The 27,194-nt window shown below is 38.4% G+C and overlaps 1 protein-coding gene across 1 annotated transcript; it reads left to right on the forward strand.

Annotated features, from left to right (window-relative positions):
- The first annotated feature begins 449 nt into the window (after nt 1-449).
- Nucleotides 450-26,423, forward strand: snx18a (sorting nexin 18a). Its single transcript, XM_007250481.4, has 2 exons — nt 450-2,299; nt 24,819-26,423. Exons 1-2 carry the CDS (start codon nt 790-792, stop codon nt 25,070-25,072), a joined length of 1,764 nt encoding a protein of 587 aa, XP_007250543.2. The 5' UTR covers nt 450-789; the 3' UTR covers nt 25,073-26,423.
- Nucleotides 26,424-27,194: the final 771 nt, after the last annotated feature.

Raw genomic sequence — 27,194 nt, forward strand, 5'->3', positions numbered from 1 at the left:
AAAATATATATTTTTTTTTTTTTTCATTTTTGCTGAAATTACGATGACATCCAATTTTCTATTTTTGTATTTAGCCTATAATGGTGAGAAAATTCAATTTTATTAACTTGGACAGTTACACTGACCAACACATTTCTAACACATTTCTTCTTCACTATACTGAATGAAAAAAATAATAATTACACCCAATTTTCTATTTTCGAATTTAGCTTGATACGGTCAGAAAATTAAACTGTTAAACGTGACACTGAACTCTGAACACTGAGTTGTGAGGAGTCGGTTCAGTGAAGTTACTGAACACTGAACACTGTAGAGATCTGAGGAGTCGGTTCAGTGAAGTGACTGAACACTGAAGAGTTCTGGGGAGTCGGTTCAGTGAAGTGACTCGCGGGGCGGTAGGAGTGATTCGCGCTGTCTGATTGATTGCTCGCTCGGCTCCGCCCTCGATTATTCAGGCTGCTGCTGCCGCCGCTGCGCTCGGAGAGAGAGAGAGAGTGAAGTCTCAGCGATGGAGACAGGAGTTGTAAACAGCGCTGCTGCTCGGTTCTAACAAAGGCAGCCCGCTGACGGGCTCGGGATTCGGTAGCTGGGTGTTTGTCCTGGTTTGGAGGAGAAGCTGGGGGTCTGAATTCGCGGCGGAGAGGAGAAAGTTGGGCTTCACTGGGCGCCGGAGTTCGGGGTCTGTTTTCCACCAGAGTTTGTTGGTTAGCGCGCTAGCCGGGGTTTGTTTAGCGGGTTTGGGTGATTTTAAGAGTGTTTTAAAGCTATTTCGTGTGTTTACTGTCTGTAATGGCGCTGCAGGCGAGAGTTTTATACGACTTTACTTCTGAAAACCCCGGAGAAATCTCGGTTAAAGAGAACGAGATAGTGACTCTATACAGCGAGCAGGATATAGAGGGCTGGCTGGAGGGAACCAACAGCCGCGGGGAGAGGGGGCTGCTCCCAGCGTCCTACGTCGAGATCCAGAAGAGTGGAAAACCCACCTCCTACAACAACAACAGCACTTCTGTGGACGCCTACCAGGGCTCTCGCTATGCCAACATTCCCCCAGGAGGCTTTGATCCATCCTACAAGATCCCAAACCAGGTAGAAAGCTATAACAAGTCTTCTGCTTCAAGTTTTACAACTTTCTCTGGACCACCACCACCATCATCCCAGCAGCAGGGCTACTCTGTGAGCCAGGGCAGTGATGATGACTGGGACGATGACTGGGATGACAACTCCACTGTGGCTGATGAGCCAGGAGTTGTCAGTGGAGGCTTCCATGACTTTGAAGGCAATGGACCCTCCACCTACAGAGTGTCTACCTCCATGTCCAGAGGTGGAAATGCACAGCAGGCTAAGAGTTCGGCCACGGTCAGCAGAAACCTGAACAGATTCTCCACCTTTGTGAAGTCAGGAGGTGAGGCCTTTGTCCTAGGCGAAGCATCTGGTTTTGTAAAGGATGGAGACAAAATCTGCGTGGTGATGGGTCAGTATGGCCCAGAGTGGCAGGAAAACCCCTACCCCTTCAGCTGCACTATTGATGATCCCACCAAACAAACGAAGTTCAAGGGAATGAAGAGTTACATCTCCTACAAATTGACCCCGACCCACACGCAAAGCCAAGTAAACAGAAGATACAAACACTTCGATTGGCTCTACGCGAGACTGGTGGAGAAGTTTCCAGTCATCTCTGTTCCACACATCCCAGAAAAGCAGGCCACAGGCCGCTTTGAGGAGGACTTCATTTCCAAAAGAAGAAAAGGTCTAATCTGGTGGATGAACCACATGACCAGCCACCCAGTTCTGGCCAGGTGCGACGTCTTCCAACACTTCCTCACCTGCAGCAGCACAGACGAAAAGGCTTGGAAACAAGGAAAAAGGAAGGCAGAGAAGGACGAAATGGTTGGAGCCAACTTCTTTCTCACCATCAGCACTCCAGCGGCCCCACTTGACCTCCAGGAGGTGGAGAGCAAGATTGATGGATTCAAGGCCTTCACCAAAAAAATGGACGACAGCGTGATCCAAGTCAACGCCACCCTCAACGAGTTTGCGAGAAAGCAGATAGCTGGATTTAAGAAGGAATACCAGAAAGTTGGACAGTCCTTTAAATATCTCAGTCAGGCCTTTGAGCTTGACCAGCAGGCATACTCCACTGGTTTGAACCAAGCCATCGCATACACTGGGGAGGCCTACGAAGCCATTGGTGACTACTTTGCAGAGCAGCCAAAACAAGATGTGGACCCTGTGATGGATCTCTTAGCACTATATCAAGGACATCTCGCCAACTACCCTGACATCATCCATGTCCAGAAAGGTATTTATTTACACACATATTTTCTCACTTTTTTTTTTCATTGCCTGCATGTCTGAAATGCTTGAGGTAACCACTAAACCACATTTGGTAGTTTGCATATAATTTGTTTGTTCAGAATCCAGGCACACATCAGTGGCCTTCAGTAGGTTTCAGCAGGCTGCTCGGTCACATGGCCTGCACTTATGCTGACGTGAAATGTGTGTTTTTCCATTAGTGTGTAAGGTGAGGGGGAGAGAAAACATTGGCACAGTATGTGTTTGTGTAAAAAAAAAAAAAAAAAAAAGGCTGGATTTTTTGCCATTATATTGTGGTGATTTTAACTAAACTACATTAGTAGCAGAACAAAACTAAAGACAGGCCAATTCTAAATGATAAAGAACCTTCTTTTAATTTTGCATTTCTGTGTGGTCAGCATTTAATAAATTTCAGAAGCAGCTCATTTATTATTGTTCTGTAGGATGCTTGTTTTTTTTTCCTTCCCCTGTTTACTGTTTATCCTTGTCCTCATCTGTAGGATTGGAGTGTTGTGGTGTTGACAGCATTCAAACTTATTAATTAAATCATTGCGCCTCTCTAGCGTTGTAAAACTATGTGTGTTAGGGGTGGGCAATGTGGCCCTAAAATATCATCACAATATTTCTTGGCATTTTCGCGATAACTATGTTCTTGGCGATATGACAAAACATTAAAAAAATTAAAACAAAATATTTCAAGAATACACTTACACTATACTGCAACAAAATGAAAATAAAGTTTATTATTGCATACATATAGCACACCCCTAACTGAGATTGTAAAAATACAGGATTTTTTCAGATTTGTAACAGAAGTCAATGATCCAGAATGTCATAATGCTAATAACACACTTCATATATCTCAATATATTCAGGATTAGAGTAAAATAAATGATACTGGACAGATATAATCTGTCTCTAGTAGATATATAATAGTAAATGAGAACAGTGTGACTTTTTTTATTTAAGCTAAAAACAGCAAAAAAAAAATAGTGCCCTGATGTGATAATTAGGGTTGGGTGATATGGCACGAAATTAAATAGGGTATAATATTGGTCACGATATAAACAAAAATTGGGGATGTTATTATCCTTATGTTATTAAGTAAGCAAACATCCCATGTGATAGAAGAAGTTCCAACCTACAGATGGGAATAAACAGTAAACAATTTGAAATATTTTAAGCAATTTTAGTTACAGCTCTTTTGCGAATGTTTTTGAGACTTAATCGAGTTGATCAGTGTTGACCACAACTGATTACTGAGCATTGTTTGAGTTAACTCAACTTAGTTTAGCTTAGTTTGACTGTTATCTCTGTTAGAAGACCTTTTGACTCAACTAAGTAATCAATTGTTTTACCATTTTAAGTTTGTCTGAGTTTATTTTATAGTGCAAATTTGATTCTAGTACTAGATATTAGAAGTTATTTTAGGTTAATCTTAATCTTTTAACTATTGTAGCTGCCTTGTTCAGTGTGGCTTGACTGTATTTAAGCAGTGGTTTAGCCTAAAGACAGATACTTGTGAGGATTTAAATGCATGAAATTGGGGTTTAAAACATAAAAGCAGAGCCCTGAAGCAGGCTTTAAATGAGTTGAGGCTTTGGTCATTAGGCGTTTTGAAACTGAAATGAGAAAAGTGTCACTTCTTTAGCATGACTCATGGCATTACTTTTTGTATGCTCAGTAATCTACTCTTTTACTTTGCACATTTTTTTTGCATGTAGGTCAATTTAGCGACTTAATAGGCATTCCTAAACTTGAGAACTTGAGAACAAAACTACACCCTCCTGTGAATGCATACTGTGGTGTCTTGTCTGCATCTACAAAAGCTGCTTGTGCAGTCTTGACTTAACTGCATAGACAGAGCATTCATCTGATACCAATCAGTTGCTAAGTAAATGGAATGGACTGTGAAGGTTATGGAAGGTATGCACTTGGACAAGAGTCCTTTGACCGGGATGAATAGTCAGTTTCTTCTATCGTATCTTTGGGTTTTGCTTTAGGTAGAGGAAAGTCAGGTCTTGGCAAGACATTGTAGCTTTACTAGGTCAGGAAAGGCTTGCATTTAATAAAGAGAAAGCTTTGAATAGGGTATAATAACCATGTTACGGCAGAGACTGTCTGTTCTAGGTGAACAATGTGTTGGGCAAACTGAACGGCTGTGTCATGCCCCAGGGATCCCACGCTGACCCTGCTGTAACTGATCCAAGCTTTCACACTAACCATTCAGCGGGTGCTTACGTCAACTCTACTGCAGGCTTGTGGGGCCTATGCACTGTCCCTGAGTGGACATATATTAAGCACATTGCCTTTTTATAAAGGGTGTTGAGAATCTAATGAAATGTAGCACTTCTGCTAGCTTTACTGACACTTGTAGTTTTACACATTTCACACTTGTTTAGTCCAGAGTGAGACCATCAGACGTTTTGTTTAGTTTGGTCTAAATCAGGGGTGTCCAAACTTTTTTTGTTGGGGGCCAGAAAGAGAAATATATTTGAAGTCATGGGCCAAAGACTCTGTAATGAAACAAATAATGAAATATACCACTTTAAATAATACATTTTCCTGATTACTTTCATTTACACACCATTTTACTTGACTTACTATCTTTATCTTTGACAGTGTTGTGTAAATTAAGATTTTTCAAATTGATGTTTCATTTCATGATGTCTCTTAATATTAAACTCCTTAATTACGGCAACTTTTAGACTCATTTGCCCTTTTTCTGAGCTAAAACAGCACACTCTCTCTGCTTTTAGACTCTTTGGCCTGTTTTTCTGCGCTAGAAATGCGTACCCTCTCCGCTTTTAGACTCTTTGGCCCGTTTTTCTGCGCTAGAAATGCGTACCCTCTCCGCTTTTAGACTCTTTGGCCCATTTTTCTGCTCTAGAAACGCGCACCCTCTCCGCTTTTAGACCCTTTGGCCCGTTTTTTGGCGCTAGAAATGTGCACTCTCTCCGCTTTTAGACTCTTTGGCCTGTTTTTCTGGGCTAGAAATGCGCACTCTCTCCGCTTTTAGACTCTTTGGCCCGTTTCTGACACCTAGGGTTCAAACTTTGAATCTCACATTATAAAAACCTACTTAACAGCGGGCCAACTTTCATTCTATTTCTGAAACACCTCGCGGGCCGCTCCAAAAAAGGAAATGGGCCGCAAATGGCCCGCGGGTCGTAGTGTGGATACCCCTGGTCTAAATCAATATAACAGGGGTAAAAGATTCCACAAACCACAGTCTGTTCCAGTCAGGATGAGTTTATAAGAGAAGCAGGCAACATTCTGACAGGACCAACCGGACCACATGTACACAATGCAACAAAAACATGAATCTTCATTTTAACCTTAATGTGAAAACACCCTTAAAACAAATACCAGGTGGAGCCATCCCTATTTCCATTACTCATAATATAAAAATGTTGTTTTTTTAACCTAATCAAATTTTAAAGGGATCTATAGGTGTTAGGGATGCACCAAATTTTAGTTGAACCAAATTGTGAAAAGACTGAATAATATATAACGAACAGTGACTAATTTATTTTACGTCATATTGCAGTGTTGTATAGAGCACTGGTGTATACAGTGCAGGGAGAGTTGCAGAAAGCCAACTGGGAGAGCCGAAAACATACAGTATTAAATGTATAAACTTTTCTACGCTCTAATTTCATGAAAATGCATGGAATTAAAGTGTTCAACATCACTTATCATACCTCATCTACCCATTTATTATCTCTGCCTGCACAAACTGGCTGTTGTCCAGCTGAAAGATACAAACTATACAAGACTTGACTAAAAACATTAGCTGAGCTAACTTAGCTTTAGCATTTGTCTTCCTTTCTCTGTCTGAATTTCAGGTTAGCTAGCTCTCATGATGACAGTGTGAAAATGAGATTACTGATGTTAAATAAATACGCTGTGTAATAATAGTTATCGTTTTCTGTATTTTTTGGTTACAATTTAGAAAAAGGTATCGAAAAAAAGTATCATTTGACTATCAGTACTGAACTATTTGTACTATCAGTACAAATATCGAAAAATTTAAAACAATGCCAAGCCCTTTTTCTGAGGTAAATGTGTTGTGCTTTGTTGGTACTGGGTGTGCTGGGATTTTAAGTCTTTAAGTGTCAGCATTTCCTCTAGTTGTAGGGAATTAGCAGTTCAGAACTGCCTGACTAACAATGCTAATGCTACTTACACCCACATCCTTTTCATATGGTCACTGACTTCATTTTTCTGAATTCTGTGTTGTACAGTTCCTAGTGTCTCTTCATTTTCATAAGGGACATCTACTTAGAATTGTAAATGGTTTCGCTTTCACCCACAGTTTCATACTTACGAACTACACGCCTAAGAAAAACCACAAGATGACTTTGGGGCAGTGCACTTTAGTTTTTAGCAAGACAAGATCATTGAGAAGAGAATTTCTCACTTGCCCTTTGATATCTTTAGTGAAGAAAGAGGACGGAACATGGGTTTTCATGTTGGTCATATGGCCCTGATTCTGAAAGCTCCACACTGTAGCAAATCTATAATTCAGTCGCATACCATCTGTCTCATTTTCCAGTTGTCCCCCTTCCCATCTGAAGAAGCTTGAGTAGATATGTGCTAAATGACACTGCAAATGTATATTTGATGTGTGAAGACTCAGATTCCTAAGATTCTTAGTTGCATGGCTGCTTCACCACCAAAACCAAAAAATCATTAAATTATTATTTAAATAAATAAAAAAACAGAAAAGACATTGACTGTTTTAGGTAGAAACCAGTAGATATGAGACTCATTGTAATGAGAACCTTTTTCAGGATTAAGGAAGTAGGATTAAGGAGGTGTATGGATGTAACTATATGTAATTTAATCTATATGTAATTTAATCTAATTCACTTTTTCTATGGGGTGTTTTGTGTTTGTTTCCAGTCTCTTCCCCACTAGGGACAAATGAAACATGAGCTGCTTGTGTGTGTGATCATTGCATGTATTGATTAGCCTCAGTGTAGAGTCTCCATTAGCCAGAAAAAAGACAAGACTGAAAGATTTTCATTAGTTTCTCTTTTCTGGTGGACAGTTTTCAAAATTTCTGTAACAATATGTTCTGTTCAGTTGTGATGTCTGTATAGGGAAATAGTGATTCATCTCATGACCTCAGTTTGCTCTGAAAATGACCTCCACAGATATTTCCAGCTGTCTTTCACGGAAGTGGGCCAAAGATGCTGAATGAGTCACACAGACACAGAGGTCTGATCATCAATACTTTTACAAGCCATTAAGCACCTGTTCTGTACTGAAGTAGGTCATAGTTACTGTGTTTGACACTGTTAAACAGTACAAAATAGTGTAATTACATTTATCATAGTATTTTATAGTAAAATTGCACATAATTTCCCTATGAGAATGAAACTATAAATGTAATTGAGGAAGTTTTAGGATATATTTGTTTGTCTGTCTTCCATGAAATATGTTAATAATTGACCAAGAAGTCAAACAACGAGGGCAGAGTATCCGTCTGGAAATAAAAACACACTCCTTCTAATCATACACAGATTAACTTTAACTCTAACTGTAACTGTATAATGCTACCTGTCTAATACTTACTATTATTTAGGTCCCCTCTGACCCCTCAAGCTGTGGATGACCTCGCAAGATCTTAGAAGGTGTAGTGTGGTTTTTGGCACCAAGCTGATAGCAGCAGACTCTTTAACACCAAGTTAAGTAAGTTGTTTAAGAGTCGGGGTCGCTATGGATCATAGGGCTGCAACTAATAATTATTTTGGTAGTCGACTAATCTGACAAAAAATTTTTTGATTGGTCGATTAGTCAACAATTTTTACTAAATCACTAAAAGCAATAGAAACAGCAGAACATGAGATTAAAATGGCATTTAAATATCTGAATGTAATTTATACATGGAATGTACTGATATTTAGTGATTAAATATGTCATCTGTTGTGTTTGGGCTTTTCTAAAGTTTAACACAAACTAATTGATTGTAAACTGTGTGAGCAAACCATTTACCCATCTCCTATTGCGCATTTGTCCCCAGCACTTTGTCCAATGTGGTATTGTTGACAATTAAAGATTATTCAACAATGAAATTTGTAGTCAACAAATTTTAATAATCAACATTGTCGATTATATTGACTAATCGTTGCAGCCCTAGATCATATTAGTGAGTCTTTGGGAGACTATGAACCTGTCGCTGGTTCTCTGACTGTCCATATCTTAAGCACTTTTGGTGGTTTCTGTCCATTGCTGCTGGCAGTACTCAATACAACCAACAAGTTGTAGAGCAGTCACACTTGGCATGGCAGACTCATGGCAGAGTGGCTCAGATTCTTACTCTCTCCTATTTTTCTTGCTTCCAACATATTTATTTTAAGAATGGACTGTTTAGTTGCTGCCAAATATATACATGTAGACAACCTTATAGTATAAGCCATTAGCCAATAGTGTAGCCATAACCAATGTAGTCATAGCCATTAGCCAAGTCTGAACCAAAGTCTGAACCAAAGTTCATGTACATGTTAGATTGTATACTGTCATCTTCCCATGTCTGAGCTGCATCTCCCTATAGTATTATGTTGATGCTAATTGGTTTGTAGTGTGGTTTGCGCCTTGCTTCTGCATTTTATTAGTCATGTGAGTTGCCTGTACAATAGTTGTGCTGAATTTTGCCTCCCTGCCTTATTCCAGCTCCCTTAAATTTCCCGTTTGTCATGCAGCAGAATGAGCCTACCAGTGTACCCTCACTTTCCTTTTATTTCTGTTTATAAATAAGGGTTAATCTGCAGTTACAGTAGTAATCTGTTGTGCCCATACTGCTGTATTACACTTGCGCACACAATGTTTAAGGGTGTACTCACACTAGGCACGGCTCAGTTTAATCATGCTGGAGCATGGTTCTGCCCCCTTCCCATTCCCCCACTGCACTTACACTATGTTTAAACAATCCGTGCCCGAGCACACTTGCGTCATTACTCACTGTTTAGAGGGCTTGCTGGTGTTGTGCCGAATTCAACACCCTCGCCGTGAAAAGCACCTTCTCTCGGGAGCACGTCTTCTTGATGAAAGTGAATAATAATCCACTTTAACTTGCTTAGAAATACGTGCCAAAAGTCACAGTTATCTCAGTCAAGACCCCATCGTTCTGGCAGGAGTTTCAGTTGTTAAAGTGACACTCTGTATGTTTTGAGGACTCTCTAGTGAGAATGCAGATGTGCACCTAGCATCTAGAAGAGTGCTTTAAAAATGTGCTTTGTGGTGCAGTCTCCTTTTAGAGCAGATAAATCTGAAATTTAAATTTTAGCAACATCCCTGTCTCACTCGGTTTTGTGTCACCAGATCTACTCAGTTTTAATTCTGAGTTTCTTTGGTTTAGCAATGTGTGAATGAGCAGATGAAAGCAAAGAAGGCCGTTCTGATATCTGATATCGTTCTGGTAGCTTTTGTGTCAGTGGCATTAGCAACACCACAACTGCTTTGGCAAAGCTGACATGTCCAGAAAACTTCCAGAGGACATACCGGACACCCTGTTTTTTTAAATGAATATATTTGCCTTTGCAGAGATGTTTGGAGAAGCATACTTATGCCTTTTATCACTGTTTTTTACCCTACCAGAATACTTATGCTTTCATTGTGTTTATACTGCTACAACCTGTGATTTAAATGCAAGACACATGAAGGGATCAGTTGTAAACAGTCCAAGTTGGTCTGGTCTAAATCAATTAATGAGTTTGTAAATCTAAAGCATTTTCTCATTGGTTTGGTCTGTTTTCACACAGGAAAAAATCACCGAAGTGCACAAAAATGAGTTACACCAAACCTTGTGATAGCACTTTCTCTGCTCAGGGTTCCTCAGTGTAGCACTGTCAGGGGCCGTTTATTAGTGCTAAGCACTGCTAACTGCGGTTAGCGCTGCTGCTAACCATGGCATTGAAAATATTGGATATCTAGGCTTACTGTAAATAAACAAAAGCGCTTTACTTACCCAAATAAACAGTTGTCAGAAGAAAAATCGGTGAATTACAGTTTTTGTTTATTTAGGTGACATTAGAAGAGAAACATGGCGACACCCTTGTTCCTTACTATTGTCCCTCAAAATGCGCATTATAATCTGTTGCTCCTTACGTATGAAAATAGACCAGAAAATATTTAAAATATTCAAAATACGGTAAACTAAAAAGAACACAACTAGAGTGCTATAGTATTATAAACATTATTCAAATTATTATTTTTTTTTTTTTGTGCCTTTGTGGAAATATCAGCAATTAACACACATTGCATATTCAGGAGTTGACCGGGAAGCATTCAGCATTCATCAACTACAGACAGGAGCACAATTGTCTGCTCCCTGCCCTTGTAACACGGTGGGCAATCACTGTTCACTAGTCACAGGCTAACAGTGGAGCAGTTAGGAGACGAGTTGTGTAATGCCGCGTTATGTAATAAGTACAGCAGAACTGCGGCAATCGGAGTGATTGTGGAGCACTCAGACAGTTTCCCCTGTGTCTCCTGCTTCTTGTGCTGATATACAGTATTCTTACCGTAGACCATAAGCACGCTTCTGCTGTGAGTCAGCTAGCGTTGAATGTGTTTTTCGTTCCTCCAGGTTTCAAAGATTAGTCAGTCCATTTAGCATATTCTGTCATTTAAAATGCTGGGGTGCCTGGAAGAAACAGAACGTATACATCACACATTATATATTCTAATTTGTGCCTTTGGGTTTGGCTTTAGCCTGCAGGCTGAGTGTAGCCTGTTATATCACCTCCTGAGTCCTGCATCACTTTATGATGTCGCCTCCTGTTACTGTTTAACTATGAGCTCCGGTCTGACTCACCAGCCAGTCCGGTGTCTGAGTTGTCTGACTCAAACATATTGAAACACTTGACTCTGTGGACAGTGCGGTTCATTAGAAGACCTGTAACTATAGGGCATCTTTGTCATTGGAGGAAATGTGCTTGAACATTTTCCACTGTTTGTTGCACTTTTGTCTGTCCGTCAGTTAACCCTTCTGTTATGTTCAACTTTCCAGGTCAAATCCACCCAATTTAATCATCCAAAAGTGGTTTAAAATCTCTGTGTGTGAGCTGAGTGAGTGCATATATACATATACCTATATGTACAGCTCTGGAAAAAAAAATAGACCACTCAAAAATGATGGGTTTCTTTGATTTTACCAAATTGAAAACCTCTGGAATATAATCAAGAGGAAGATGGATGATCACAAGCCATCAAACCAAGCTGAACTGCTTCAATTTTTACACCAGGAGTAAAGGCATAAAGTTATCCAAAAGCAGTGTGTAAGACTGGTGGAGGAGAACATGCCAAGATGCATGAAAACTGTGATCAAAAACCATTTTTATTCCACCAAATATTGCTTGTTTTCTTTGCATTATTTGAGGTCTAAAAGCTCTTTGATTATTTTACTCAAACATATACCTATAAATAGCAAAATCAGACAAACTGATTCAGAAACTGAAGTCTCAATTTTTTCCAGAGCTGTATATTGTGTGTGAACAAATAAGAAAAAATATACTGCATTCATACTGATCTATGCTAGTCCATTAAAAAATAAATGCCTAAAAAAAAACACATTTATTATAGAAACTTTTAGCAGCAAAATGTCACTATATGTTGTCTTCATGTGGTGTCTTCAGTTTGTTTCTCTAGGTTTGCACCTTAGCTAAGAGGCTGAAGTAGCTAACCAGTAGGTAAAACCTCTAACCACTGCTTAGCATCTTCAAAACTGTGTTAAATTGCAAAATAGGGAAGTAATGAATAAAAACAGATTGCATTAAATTTTATCTTTAAGCTTCATCTTCTCTGGACTGTGAATTTTAAAGGATAACAGGATGTAATACAGGGCCAGAAACCACATATTGATGTTCTGAGTTTGCTTTTTTGTTTTTACAAAACTGTTACATTAAGCTACACTGGTGTGAAAGTGTTTGTCCCTTCACTATTTATTTGGTTGTCACTCTTAAATGTTTCAGATCATCAAACAAATTAAAATATTAGTCAAAGACAACAAAAGTAAACAGAAAATTCAGGTTTTTTTAATTAAGGTTTTTTATTATTATTATGGGAGAAATAAAACAAAAAACTACATGGCTCTGTGTGAAAAAGTGTTAGCCCCTAAACCTAATAACTGGTTGGGCCACCCTTAGCAGTACCAGCTACAATCAAGAGTTTGTGGTAACTTCCAATGAGTCTTTTACAGGAATTTTGGCTTCACTATTTTTTACAGAATTGTTGTAATTCAGTCACATTGGAGGATTTTCGAGTATGAACTGCCTTTTTAAGATCTCATTTGTTTCTGAATTTCTTTGAATATTGGCATGATGTTTTTCATGATGCTTTTGAGTATATTTTGGTCTACTTTGCTCTGTTAGGCTGTGTTGTCTTTGACTAATATTTTAATTTGTTTGATGATCTGAAACATTTAAGATTGGCAAACATGCAACAAATTAAGAAATCATGAAGGGGACAAACTCTTTTTCACACCACTGTATGTATGATTTGATGTAACTAGACAGGTGAGCTAATCCTGAGCAGTGGTCTTACTTCTCCACAGGCCGTTATCTGTCCTGAGTTACTCTAAAGAAAGTGCTGCTGCTGCCAGAAGGCAGAATGTGCAGAGTTGCTATGGGGGGATGGGAGATTTAGGAATGTCTCTCATGTTTTTTCTCCAGAAGGGAAGTCAGCCAGCTGTGCTTTCTGTGCTACATAACATGACACTGCACAAAAAAAGCAGTCACTGTAAGACATAAGAAATGCTAGCAGTGTGGAGTTATAACTTTTATAACTTTAAACTTTATGACCTCATAGGCTGTTAGGCCACCACATTCTATATGTGATTATTAGATGTAAGAGGAAATAAATATATTTTTTAAAGGGTATAATAACAGTTCTTTAGTCATAGAACTTTTTTTGTCTGTTGGACAAGCACTCAACATTTTGACATTGTAGATGGGCTTGTCTGAGCTTCTCATTTGGGTTTCCTGTGGTAAACCTTGAGGCCTGTTTTGTGTTGGTTAGTAAGAGTATGCCTGCTATCTGTTCTTTCATTCTGACCTAGTTTTTAAACTAGACACTAAACAACCCAATAAACCGATCTCCACCCTTCTCTAGGTTTGATAAAGTTTAATCAGATTAACCTACTTCAAATTTCAGTATCACATAAATTATAAAAAAAAAAAATAAACACATAAAACTGTGACTTAAAACCAGAGTTATTTTACCCAATATTGCTTTTTGAACTCTTAAAATTTAAAAATGAATATGAACTTGTTTTCTTTGCATTATTTGAGATCTGAAAGCTCTGCATCTTTTTTGTGATTTTAGCCATTTCTCATTTTCTGCAAATAAATGCTCTAAATGACAATATTTTTATTTGGAATTTGAGAGAAATAGTTTATAGAATAAAACAACAATGTTCATTTTACTCAAACATTTACCTATAAATAGCAAAATCAGATAAACTGATTCAGAAACTGAAGTGGTCTATTTTTTTCAGAGCTGTATCCCTCTCTCTCTCTCATTATTTATATATATATATATATATATATATATATATATATATATATATATATATATAAATTACTTAAAGCACATTTTTTTCTGTTTTTTTTCTGGGGGTTTTTTAAACAAGTTTTTTTGTGATAATTTTACTATGAACTGGCAGAAACATGCTTGTCTTGATGCTTGTTTTTTAGACTACTAACAATACAGAAAGACCCCACATTATAAATAAATGCTCATTATAAATATTATAAAGAAGTCAGATAGTAAACATTTTTTTAGGTTTAACAAACCAAAATACTTATCTGGAGGCTGCTAACTCTGGTGAACTTATCTTGAGAAACAGAGGTAACTCTTCAGCTTTGTTTCCTGGGGCAGTCCTGATGAGAGCCAGTTTCATCATAACACTTTTGATGGTCTTTGTGACTGCGCTTGAGGATACTTTCAAAGTTTTTGAAAGGTTTCATATTGACTGTCCTTCATTCCTAAAGTATTTTATTTTTAAACTTAGTTGAGTAGTTCTTGCCATAATATGGATTAGAATATTACTCAAAATTGGGCTATTCACCCTATACCAACTCTACCTCTTAACAACTTTACATCTAATGCTCTCAAACACATTAAGAGAAGCAAGAAATTCAATTAATTAACCCTTGACGAGTTCAGCACAGGAGTTAACTGAAAACCTGAATTTCAGGTGACTCTACCTCATAAGGCTGACTGAGAAAATGTGTGAAGCTGCCAACTAAGCAAGAGAATCTAAAATATAAAACACTTTTTTTATCTAAATACTATACAGTGCAGAAAATGTTAAAATAATGAGAATTTAAGGTGTGTTCAAACTTTTGACGGCTATACTGTTCATATTAATAGTAAAATTATATCAAATAAACTAAAAGCTCTTCACAGGGGTCATCAGGTAGGCACCTCCCTTCTTTAGTGTTTCGCTTAATTAGGTGCACATCACCTCCAAAAAGCTCATCAGTGAATTCTACCTTCCCACATTCACCCCCCCTCCAATCTCACTACATAGGAAATTACAGGTTTATTCCCACAACCTTCATACCACTATCCCTCATCACTAGTTTACAGCATACGTCTACAGATGACGTACAGCTGAGTTACTGAGTAAAAAGGTCAAATTCTAGAGCCTTGTGCTGCGTTCAGTAGTTTGCACATCCAAATAAATATACCCTTTAAACACACCGATACAGCTCTGTAAAAAAATAAAAGAGAGCACTTAAGTTGGTTAGTTGATTTTACCAAGTTGAAAACCTCTGATATATAATTAATCAATCATTTTTGCATGAGGAGTGGCATAAAGTTATCCAAAAGCAGTGTGTAAGACTGGTGGAGAACATGCCAAGATGCATGAAAACTGTGAACAAAAACCAGGGTTATTGCACCCAATACTGATTTTTGAACTCTTAAAACTTAAAAATGAATATGAACTTGTTTCATGTGCATTATTTGAGGTCTGAAAGCTCTGCATCTTTTTTTGTTATTTCAGCCATTTCTCATTTTCTGCAAATAAGTGCTTTAAATGACAATATTTTTATTTGGAATTTGGGAGAAATGTTGTGCATAGTTCATAGAATAAAACAATCTCTTGTTTTTTTCCAGAGCTGTATCTCTATTATATATATATATATATATATATATATATATATATATATATATATATATATATATATATATATATATATATATATATATATATGTATAATGGGGAGAGAGAGAGAGAGAGAGAGAGAGAGAGTATTGCAGAATCACGTGGTTGTGATATCATCATTATTGTGGGCAGGGTATCGTGATAACATCATATTGTTAGATACCCTGTGATTCATAGCCCTTGCAGTTCAGTGCAGGCTGCAGCTTGCAGTTTTTAGAGCAGTAACTATGATTCAACTTGTTCATAATAATAGTTTATTATGTGCCATATCTATTGTACTATTAAAGTACTTATTACAACTAGCAGTGGCTTTTAAGACTTTTGGGAAGTGAGTTTGTTAATTGTGTTTACGTCTACAGAAATCTCTGTGCTGCTCATGTGTAGAGAATATCCTGTTTTTAAGGATGTCTACACACTACTTTTTCATAGAACTCCATTTAGCTCCAGAGTTGCCCGCTTGCGTGCTGACTGTACTGAACTGCTCTGTGCTTACTTCCTTGAACTCTTTAAGACAGAGGGCAGCTATTGACGTGACCAGCTGTAACCAGTCTTTTACACAATTGTTTCTTCACTCAGGTTCCTGTAAGGAAGAGATCAAGATTATAACTCAGTGATTCACACACATATGAATGAGTGCATTTAAGTGAACTATTATAGATTTGTCAGTTATCCCATCAATGCATTTACACGGACTTCGGTAATCAGATAATGTCAAAATTCATGAAGATTACATTAGTCAAGCAATAATCAGGTTTTTGATTTGCAGCCAGCCAATAATCTCACAGAATCAGATAAATAATAAACCCAAAGTGGATTATGATTATTTAAATCTTTGTTTCAGCATCGCTCTAAAAGGTCCTGTGTTAAAAACGCTTCCCGTTTATTTATGCCAGCATGGTCTTGGTTTTCATGATTTTCACTCATGCACAGACTGAGAAATCTGATACTTCTCCATTATTTACATGCTTCAGTGTTTACATTAGGGCTGGGCGATATATATCGAGATTTAAAAAATATCGATATTTTTTCATATGCGATTATAAGACGAGACAATTACGTTTATATCGATATATAGACCACGCTGCATGAGCCCCGTCAGTTCTCCCGCTGTGTCTCTGTACAGCCTCACCTAGCCCCGCCTCTCTCACTCACTAAACACACTACTCCTCCCCTAGCCCCGCCTTCCTCCCTCACTAAACACACTACCCCTCCCCCACCGCAGTCAGGCAGCAAGAGAGAGCAGGCGACAGAGAAACCTAACATTACAGCTCATTTTCAGATGGTTTGGATTCAGCGAGTCAGATGAGCAACAGAATAAGGTATTTTGTAGAGCGGGGGTCAGTAATAGGCGGACCTGGTCCACTATTGAGAACTAGTTTGTTTCGACAGGGTTTATTTTGAACTTTACTTGCCGTTTGCGTTAGTTTTGCAGTGCAGGAAACTCCAACCCTCCAAGACCAATCAGCGAAACAGCAGCACGTCTGATGTTCTGAAGCATCACCACTGAAATAACACTGATCTTTAGAGCAGACACACCCACTCTAACCTGAACTGACCAATCAGCTCCTTCACATGGGTATGAGAATTGACCTGACACTGTTTCAGCCCAGATTTACATAAAACTCAAACTGCACATTTTATTTACTTTTTCCAAAAGCACAATGTAATTTTTTTATATATCCCTTGTTTTTAGGCAACTTTAAGTTGAAAAAAATATTTAATTTGAGGAATTGTTTAATATGTGTGTGTGTGTGTGTGTGTGTGTGGTGTGTTTATAATTAGTATAATTTGAAATGACTTTCAGTTGTTGAGGCTACTCTAATATACAGTGAATTATAACTGAAGTACCAATATAAAATTTGGAATATGTAGCTTTGTCTCAAAAGTATATAGTTTTTGATCCATATCGCCCAGTCCTAGTTAACATTCAAGAAATCTTAAACTACTGAGCTAAAATCCAGCTTTCTTTTATCAAATTTTTAAATCAGATTTTTAGAATAATGTAATGTACATGAAAAAGCACTTGTTATTGATGTGAAAGCAGAGACTCTTGATTTGAGACCAAGGGCTATGACCTATATCTCCATTGTTAAAGAAACTGGATACATGGATTGTTTGTTGTGCTTGTAGCAACTTGCTTTGTTGTGTTTGCAGTCTGCAACGGATTAAATTAATATCCCTACACATTACTCTAGGAATGTGGCAGGTTCTGTTACACTATGCACAAACTGACAAAAAAGGTTCAGCTTTTGGTTAAATTTTACTTCTGTCCAAATGGCTTTTATAGAAATACTGGCTATTTTTCACACTGTAAGGTGCACTTATTATTAATTATTTAATTTTTGCAAAAATTGACAATACACATTATAATCTGCTGCACCTTATGTATGAATTTTACCAGTCAGGTTGTAAGGAGCAGTAAAGCCACTCTGCTGAAGTGCAGTGTTATACAGGAGTTTTAGTTTAGTTCTCCAGCTCCGGCTCTGCTAAGTAGCTCTTTTGCTGTAAGAGAGGTGAGGAGTATCGCCCTGTAGCCTGCTGCTAACTCTGGCTAGCCCTGCTGGAGCAGTATTAGCATTATCCGCTAACCACGTCAAGCGCTGTTTAGCCGTTCAGAGACAAGTATATCGGACTCTAGTCTGCGCATTTACCATGTTAAAACAAGCTACATGGGGCAAATCGCTAGCTAATATTACCCTGGTTTACCAGAACACTCCTCAGTGTTACCAGAGTTCCTCAGAGTTGTGCTATTGAGCAGGAATAGCCGCTAACCACTAGCTATTAGCTCCTAATGCTAATGCTGCTTCACCCAGTGGAAATCTGGAAATCTAAGCTTACTGTAAATAAACGGAAGCACTTTACTTACCCAAATAAACAGGAGAGAAATCTGTGTAAATGAACATCCAGTGCTTGTTTGACTTTAAAAGATTTTTTTTTCACCCAGCGGTGAGACCTGCTAAATTAGAAGGGTAATATGTCGAAACCCATGTTCCTTACGAGTGTTGCAAAAAGCGCCTTATAATCCAGTGCACCTTGTATGAAAATAAACCAGAAAATAGACGTTTATTAATAGTGTGCCTTATAATCCAGTGCGTAGTGCGAAAAGTATGTTATCTAGATTAGGTTTAATTTTTAGGTTTATCTAATTTTGTATTAAAGGTGCAGTATGTGATTTACAGTTAGACTTTTTGTGAAATTTAGCGAATATTTTCTCCCAGTTTGCTAGCTCTCAGGTTTCATTTCTTGCTAGAAAATATCTGATGTTTGTACTTAACCCCTTGCTTTATAAATGGGAAACAAACTGAGTGCATCAGAGAAACACAACACTGTTCCAGCCTGTTAACAAAAGGAGGCATTTATGCTTATGTACTGGAGAAAGGGTAGAAAGGGAGGGGCAGGGGGTATTGACTAGGGGTGTGACGAGATCTCGTGGCACAAGGATATTTCTCGTCAAGCTTAAACTGCGGGGGAAAAAAAGTTTAGTGTGGACTTTTTAAGAGGGATCTGGCAACACAGTAGTGATAGCAGCAAGTGTGGTGGCTAAGCAGTGAGAGCAGCTCTCAGCAGAGGAGGAAAATTTGGTTATTTGCATAGAAGATGCTCCTGCTACTTTTAAGTTGTATGTCTGGCTGCATTTTGGCTCCAGTGGAAACAATAAATGGTAACAGAGTGACCAACAAGACACGAACCATATGTAAATACTGTAAGTAAATCCTACATGTGACTGTTTCATAGGCAGCTGTACTAATCCCTTAACTCTGTACTGTATTTTAAATAATGTTCTGTCTCTGTTTGCACTTCAAGCATAGTCTTAATCTAACTGGTTATGGTTATGCAAAGTTAAATTACAAGAGATTTAGGAGAAAAAAACACAAACCATAGTCTTAATATGACTGGTTGTGGTTTGCACTTGTTGTTTGCACTATAAAAGACCTAGAGAAGTTTTATTTTTATTTTGTATTCTTATTTCTATTTCTTATAGAATCAATGTGTGAGAGAAACCAGTCTGTTAAGTTTGCCTTATATGATTTTGTCAAATAAAACTCTAGTTTTCAAGCCATTTTTATTTTTGACGTTTTCTTTAAAATTCTATTTTTAAATCTCGTCTCATCTAGTTCTTGTGAACCCAGTATCATGTCTCATCTCATGATATTAGTGTCTCGTCACGCCCCTAGTATTGACACGTGTAAACATTGATGAGGCATTCAGAGAGGGAAGAGATCTCAATGTTGAAAGTCACAAAAAGGGATGAAAAGGTTATTAGATAGGTCAGTATTGTTTTGTTCTGTTTGTGAGTATTTATGATAGATGATAACTTTTCTGGTATCGCAGCAGCAAGTGTTACTACAGTTTGCTAACCCACAAATGTGCATGAGCGTCTGAAGGAGCACCGAGGGGAGGGTTGTATTTGTCATTGTGCTGAATCGTATACAGTACCTTTAATAGACTGTATATCGGCTTAATTGGTACCTGGCCAGCCTATAGCTTTTTCTGTAAGCTGCAGAATTGGGTGTTAACTTCAGACATTGCTTAAAGTAGATTATTGTTTCTTCATTGTGATGACTCATTGAGGTTGGTATAACCGTAACCACTTTAGATGCAGCTGTTGCAAGTTTTATCTTTGCATTACTTCCTTCACTGAGCTTTGAAAGATAAGTTGTGAAATTTCAGCTCATGAGGAAACAATAGCCCTGAATTAAGGTTGAATTGTGATATTTGTAAGAATACCTGTTGTAATACATTGCCAGCTTTGTGTAAATTACCAACAGATGATTAGTAAACTAGTGTTTTCTTGACCTGTTTCTGAAAGGGGCTGGACTATTCATATACTGCTTTACTCATTTAGAATGGTCCAATCACTGGTAGACTTGTGTTAAACTCTTAAAGGGCAGGTGGATGGGACTAGGGGTGGGCGATATGGCCTTAAAATAAAAGCACTGTATTTCATGGTATTTTTGTAACTAAACTTTTGGTGATATGAGAAAAACACAGAATAAAAAATAGAATACACTACTACAGCAAAATGAAAATACAATTTTATTATTGCATATGATGATATGGTCAAGTCAATGAGCCAGAATATTATGATACTAATAATGCACTTCATATATCTTCATATATTCAGGATTAAAGTAAAATAAATGATACTGGACAGATATAATCTATCTCTTAGATATATAATGGAAAATGAGAACAGTGTGAATTTTTCTTTTGCTAAAAAACAGCAAAAAAGTAGTACCCTGATGTGATGATTAGGGGTGGGTGATATGGCATTATATTTTAGGGTAGAATATAGTTCACAATATTCAAAAATGTTGACAATATTATTGCATACTATACTATGTAATGATTGGTGTCAGACTGTGGTTAATTTTGTCTGTCTAGACATTAGTCTACATATTGCTTTGATAAAAAAAGTCAAATTTTAGTGCCTTGTTAAATATAGCAGGCTAGCAAGAAGTGAAAACTCATAGTGGGGAAGTGCCTTTCTTTTTCTGTGGTAGTCTCTTTTCTGCTGTGGTTAGATAGGTGTACTACTTGGGTGCTGCTTCCTCTTAGTTTTGTTGTGTCTGATAAGTGATGTGTGAAATAAGAAAAGTTGTGAGATGTTATCTTGCGAGTGAAGTAAGGCAGCATGCATTCTCAGGGTTTGAGCGAAGCCTGAGAGTGTGAGATGCCAGTTCTGAATGTTTCATTTGTGTACCATGTGTACAGCATAGACTTGAAAGGTATAACCACCAACAGTGGACACACTGATAGAGAATGGAATTTAATGTAACTGTTCACCAACTGTTTGTCCATTTTCCGCAAAAAAAAATGAAAATTTGGCAGAAGGTTGTGTACCAAAAATCTTTTTTTCATTTACCTTGCTGCTTTTTCACCATTGTATAAAGTAAATAACCAAAATCGAATGGCTTTCATTTAAAACAAATAGCAATTACAGAATAAAAAAAGTATATATTATTTGTTGAACACTGCTAAATTATTGCCACTACTTCAGATATCTTTTTTTTTATTTTTAACTAAACGTCATAAAGTCCCAGTTACAAACCCAAAGACTTTTAGTTTGAAACAAGGGAAACAGCAAGCCTCTGCAAGAGTTTAAAGCCAGTGCTAACAGACACAGCAGCCAGAAGAACTGTGAATCTTTGGGAATTCCACAATTCGATTCAGAATCGATTCTTGAGGTTACGATTAAATTTTTTTCTGATTCTTTCAAATCGGTTGGATTTCTTTTCCTTCATCCTCCATACTTTAACGGCGCAACTACAAACACCGTAACATGACACTACACGCCTCTCTGTAGCCTAAGAGGGAGAGGCGGTAAGAGCAAAAACTTTCCCTGTCCTGTTGCTGCTGTTTTGCTAAAGTCACCTACTGTCCTGCGGAGCTCAGCTACTGTCTCGCAGAGCTTTTAAACTGTCTCGCAGAGCTCATCTTCTTTCTCGTGGAGCTTTTTAACTGTCCTGCAGAGCTCATCTACTGTCCTGCAGAGCTCATCTACTGTCCTGCGGAGCTCATCTACTGTCCTGCGGAGCTCATCTACTGTCCAGCGGAGCTCATCTACTGTCCTGCGGAGCTCATCTACTGTCCTACGGAGCTCTTTAACAGTTAAAGAGCTCCGCAGGACAGTTAAAGAGTTCCACAGGACAGTTAAAGAGTTCCGCAGGACAGCAGCTGAGCTCCGTCGGACAGTTAAAGAGCTCCGCGAGACATTTAAAGAGCTCCGCGAGACAGAGAATCGATTCTGAATCGTTCAGTGTTAGAAGAGTGATTCAAGCTCGTTTTCCTGCACCCCTAGCAGCCAGTCTCAGTGTGATGCTAGCTAGCAGTTTTTTTGCAAGCTGGATATCTTTCTGAGTTGATGACCGATCGACAGGTTAGAGTTTAAAATTCTCTGCCCAAACCCGACCCGAACCAAACTCTGTTTTTTAATGGTATTTTTATTTTATATAAAGCTATGGTGTAATAATCACAATATAGTAAAGTAATAAATTAAACCGTGTTTTAAATTAAATGTTGCACATGTTAGAATGTAATAATCACGCAGCTCTGGAACTGCAGTGAGCACTGCGCACACGTCAGCTACTCCGCTTGTCCACGTGTAGCTTTACTATTGTTTTATGTCCTTTGCACTAAGGCTATATGCTTAAAAAAAGTGTTCCTCTTAGTGTGTTCAGAAAGTGTTTTATATTCTTGAACATTGTTAATTATATTAGAGTTGACTGAGAGATCTGTTCTGTATGAATATTATTTTTAAATAATAGCTCTATGCTTCTTCAGTGTTGCAATGTTAATAAACATCGTTGTGAACAGATTTCGCTCATTTAGACAGCCTGAAAATGATTTTAAAAAGCTCTGTTTTAATGTTCTACTTACTAAAAAAATAGCTTGTTGGTCGTCCTGTTACTTATTCTGGTTTCCAAATAAAGCATCCATAAAACAGTTCTATATTAAAAATGTCTCTTTTGGATAGGGCTGTCCCTAACGATTATTTTTTAAACGATTATTCTAACGATTATTTTTTTCGATTAGTCGACTAATCTATTCATTGAGAAACATATTTAAATAATTATTTTACGTTTTAAAGCAAACGATAAATTACTATATTTATATATAATAACAACAACAACAACAACACAAGCCTACTAAACCAAACCCCACACTTATAATCACTTACATGTACAGCACGTTGTTTAGATCTATAACGCTAAAAATGGATAAGCTCCCATACACCACAACCGTGTGTTGCACTGTTTTCTGTGACCGCTAGATTTTGTGACCACTGGCAGTTAGTTCTCAGCAGACCGGTGCACTGGCCGATTCGAAACTGTTCGTTTCTAATGTTTACCCCGACTGGCCAAAACGGTTCAGTTTAGGGCTGAGGGTAAGGTGTAGGTATAGAAAGCTTCCGTTTTGCCAATGAACGCTCATAACCGTGAGCACTGGTCACAAAATTCCGACGGTGACAGAAAACGGTGTGACACCGCAGCGCCGACGGCGCTAGCTAAAATAACTTAAGGCAGCTAGCTTAGCTAAACACCTGAACTTATGAATAATGCTACTGTTTCTGGAAACTGCGAAATGCCATGCACAAATATAAACCAAAAATGTATAATTTCTGCCTGTGGCAGGTTTAAAACCTTTGGTAGACAGCCTTAAGTCTTTTTAAGGACACCCGCGGAGACCCTGATGTAAACGGTAACTTACTGTGTGACCCTGTTGACATAGTGCTCCTGGATGTTTGCGCTTCAAGTGCTCCTTTTGCACGTATGGCAGAGGACCACATTGTTGCCCTTTTGCGTGAAATGCTCCCAAACTTTAGATGCCCGCTGGCGTTTTTTTGTAGCTGGAGATTGCTCTCCGGAGTCCAAGCTCTCTAGAGCTTAGATTCTCTGCCCGAACCCGACATGACCCGAGGCCCGCCCGTAAATCCGACCCGGGCTCCAGAAAATAGTCCGAGATGTAGGCGACTGTTTTTTTATTATATTTTTATTTTAAAAAAATAACGAAAACTGAAAGTGAAACTAAACTAATTTATTTATAAGCGCTGTTTTCACTACCGCAGTTCTACAGCGCAGGTGTTGTGCCGATTCTGTCCGCGAAGCGGGAGTCAGATTCAGCAGAGAGTCGGATTCGGCACAAACGCGGCGGCACCTCGCGGTCCGCGGTGTCAGTTGTAAGCGCTCGCGCTAGCCGCAAAATACGACAGAAAACACTGAGGGAGCTGCAGAATTATGAATGGGACTAGAATATGAGCACGAGGAGATCAAAGAGAACCTTCACCTGTGAGTAGCTCTCTCTCTCTCTCTCTCTGTCTCTCTCTCTCTCTCTCTCGCACGTGAACTCCTCCGCGTTTGACTTGCAGAACTGTGTTTAGCTGTTCTTAAAAATCATTTTAATTAAATAATAGTTCTATGCTTCTATGTTACCGTGTTAATTAACATAATTCTGATCATATTTCGCTCATTAAAACAGCCCGAAAACAGCCAGTTGGAATTTTTGGGCCCGATCTAACCTCTAATGCTCTCCACAGGCGCCGCCATGTTTACGACGCGCCGACGCACGTTATGCAAATCGATGTATTTTTGTAATCGATGACGTCGATTATGTCGACGCGTCGCCCCAGCCCTACTTTTGGATTTTGACCCATTCCCCTACAAATGTGATTGTTAATGTTGTTTGGATGACTGTTGTAGACTGCAGTTTAAAATAGTACCACATATTCCGGTCTTTACTTTGACACTTTGAAGCAACTTTTGTTTAGTTTTTTTAGATCCAGATAAACTTGAAGTAAACTAAATAATCTTCGTTTTTTCCATAGGTGCCTTAACGAAGGTAAAGGAGAGCCAAAAACACGTGGAGGAGGGCAAGATGGAGAGACAGCAGGCTGACGGCATCAACGAGCGCTGCAACATCATCTCTTTCGCCACACTGGCTGAAATCCAGCACTTCCACCACATCCGTGTGCGCGACTACAAGGCACAGATGCAGCATTACCTACAGCAGCAGATCAGCTTTTTCCAGAAGGTCACAGGGAAGCTCGAAGAGGCCCTGAGGAAGTACGACAACGCTTAGATCCACCACGGCTGGACCTCGCGCACCACCCTTCACCCCTCTCCTGGTGTTAGCACTAGACGAGAGTTAGCCAGCCCCAGTTTAGCAATACTTTACTCCGAGAGACGAAAAACAACCCCCCTCTCGGTTATCTACACGAATTCTTTACCCACACAATGAACGTCTTGCCACGGCTCTGAGGGGCTAAATAAAGCTTGGGTGAAAATATGTGGCGAGATAGTGTTAACCCTCTCTAGGAGAGGTCGTTCTTTCCAGAAAACGGGGAGGGCCGATGGGCTGAGCTTTAGACAGCGACGAATGGGGAGGGCCGATGGTTTCCACCACAGAAACCAGCCTTTTGAAACACCTGGATTACCTCTGTGAAACTGAAGCTGTGGGGGTTGAAAAGCGTTCCATTGAAAGTGAGCAAACACAGCCGGCCCGGGTGACGTAAGCTTTATCTTAACAAAACAACAGAGAGAAATCTTTCGTTTAGGCTACTAATGTAACGTTTTTTTTTTTTGTTTTTTTTTTAGAGAGAACTTTATTTACTCTGCCTTCTCAGACTGTTGACATTTGGAATTTTTTAACATGACTAAAGTCAGGAGGATATCTTCTTCTCCTCGCAGTGCTGTCGTGTGGCTTTCCACTGCCAACCTTTGGAACACAAGAGCCCTTTCCAGTTAGCCAACTTTATACAAAATGTAAACACCTCGCAGAGCAGCTGTCTTCACTTCATCGTGCCTTCAATCCCGTCTTTTTTGGTATTTTTATTCTTTCTTTTAAGCAGTGACATATACAGTATGTATTGTACTTAATCTCAGATTTGTTTTTACAAGGCTTGATTTTATTATCTACGAGATCTCAGCTGCTGCTAGGCCAAGGAGTCGCATGGTGATAAGCCTTGGGAAAGGAAGGATGCCCTAAATTGTCTCATTTTTCCCCCGGTGTTATTTTCAGTCCGGAACACGGGATGCATAAAGAAACAACATTTGTGCTCCAGCTAGATTACCAATCATTCCCAGAAGACAGAAAAGAAGCTATTCCCACAGCGAGTGGATCAGTGTCTAAATAAAGCAAGTGTGCAGGAATCCAAACAAAACAAGAATATGACGATAAACTAAAAGCACAGCTTACTCAGGACTCCATTTCAGTTGATTTCATCATGGACACTAAAAAAGACTTATCTCTTCTTCTTGGCAAAAGAATCTGGTATTTTAAGTAATTAAAGTTTCATGATGAACGGAGAATTTATTTTCTACAAGATTAATGGAAGGAAAATGTTTAATTTAACATTAGTTGTGGAAAACACACCTGGTTTATTCAGGAAAAATATATATTTTCTTCTGAAATAAATCCCCTACATCATTCAGCTCTGTGGTTTCTTTCTTGTTTAAAATGGTTACTGATACTTAACTATAATGTTAGTATGTGTTTAAATTCAAATCTATTAAATCAGAGTGGTGATTTTCAGGTTTCAGGTTTTTAATGATGGGTTTGGGCAGAATAATGATAATACCATTTACCAAAGTATTTAAAAGAAGCTATTTCAAAATTATGCCATGTCTGATGTGTCAAATATCTGTTCTATGTCCAGTTATTTGCTAAAATAGCTTATTTATTTACTGTATTTTTCACACTATAAGGCGCACTTAAAATTCTTTAATTTTTCCTAAAAAATCATCAGTGTGTCTTTTAATCTGTTTCACTTTATGTATGAATTTTACCAGTCAGGTTGTAAAGAGCAGTAAAACCATGCCGCTGAAGTACAGCTTTATACAGCAGTTTCAGTTTAGTTTTCCAGCAGTATTAGCATTGTGCTAAGCACTAGCTTTTTTGCCTTCAGAGGTCTTCTTCTAACTCCGGGCAGCATTGCTGGAGAAGCATTAGCATTAGCCGCTAACCATGCTGTTAACCGCTTACCGTGCTAGCTAGCCTTTGTCGTACAGAGATAAGTATATTGGCCTATAGGAAATCTGGAAATCTAAGCTTACTGTAAATAAATGAAAGTGCTTTACTCACCCAAATAAACAGTTTTCAGGAGAGAAATCTGTGTAGATTAACATCCAGCGCTTGTTTGATTTTTGAAGAAAATGTTGTTTTTTAAGAATTACAGTTTTTTTACTTAGTTTACCAGGCGAGA

Source organism: Astyanax mexicanus, chromosome 22, assembly GCF_023375975.1.
Source record: "Astyanax mexicanus isolate ESR-SI-001 chromosome 22, AstMex3_surface, whole genome shotgun sequence".
Taxonomy (NCBI): Eukaryota; Metazoa; Chordata; class Actinopteri; order Characiformes; family Acestrorhamphidae; genus Astyanax; species Astyanax mexicanus.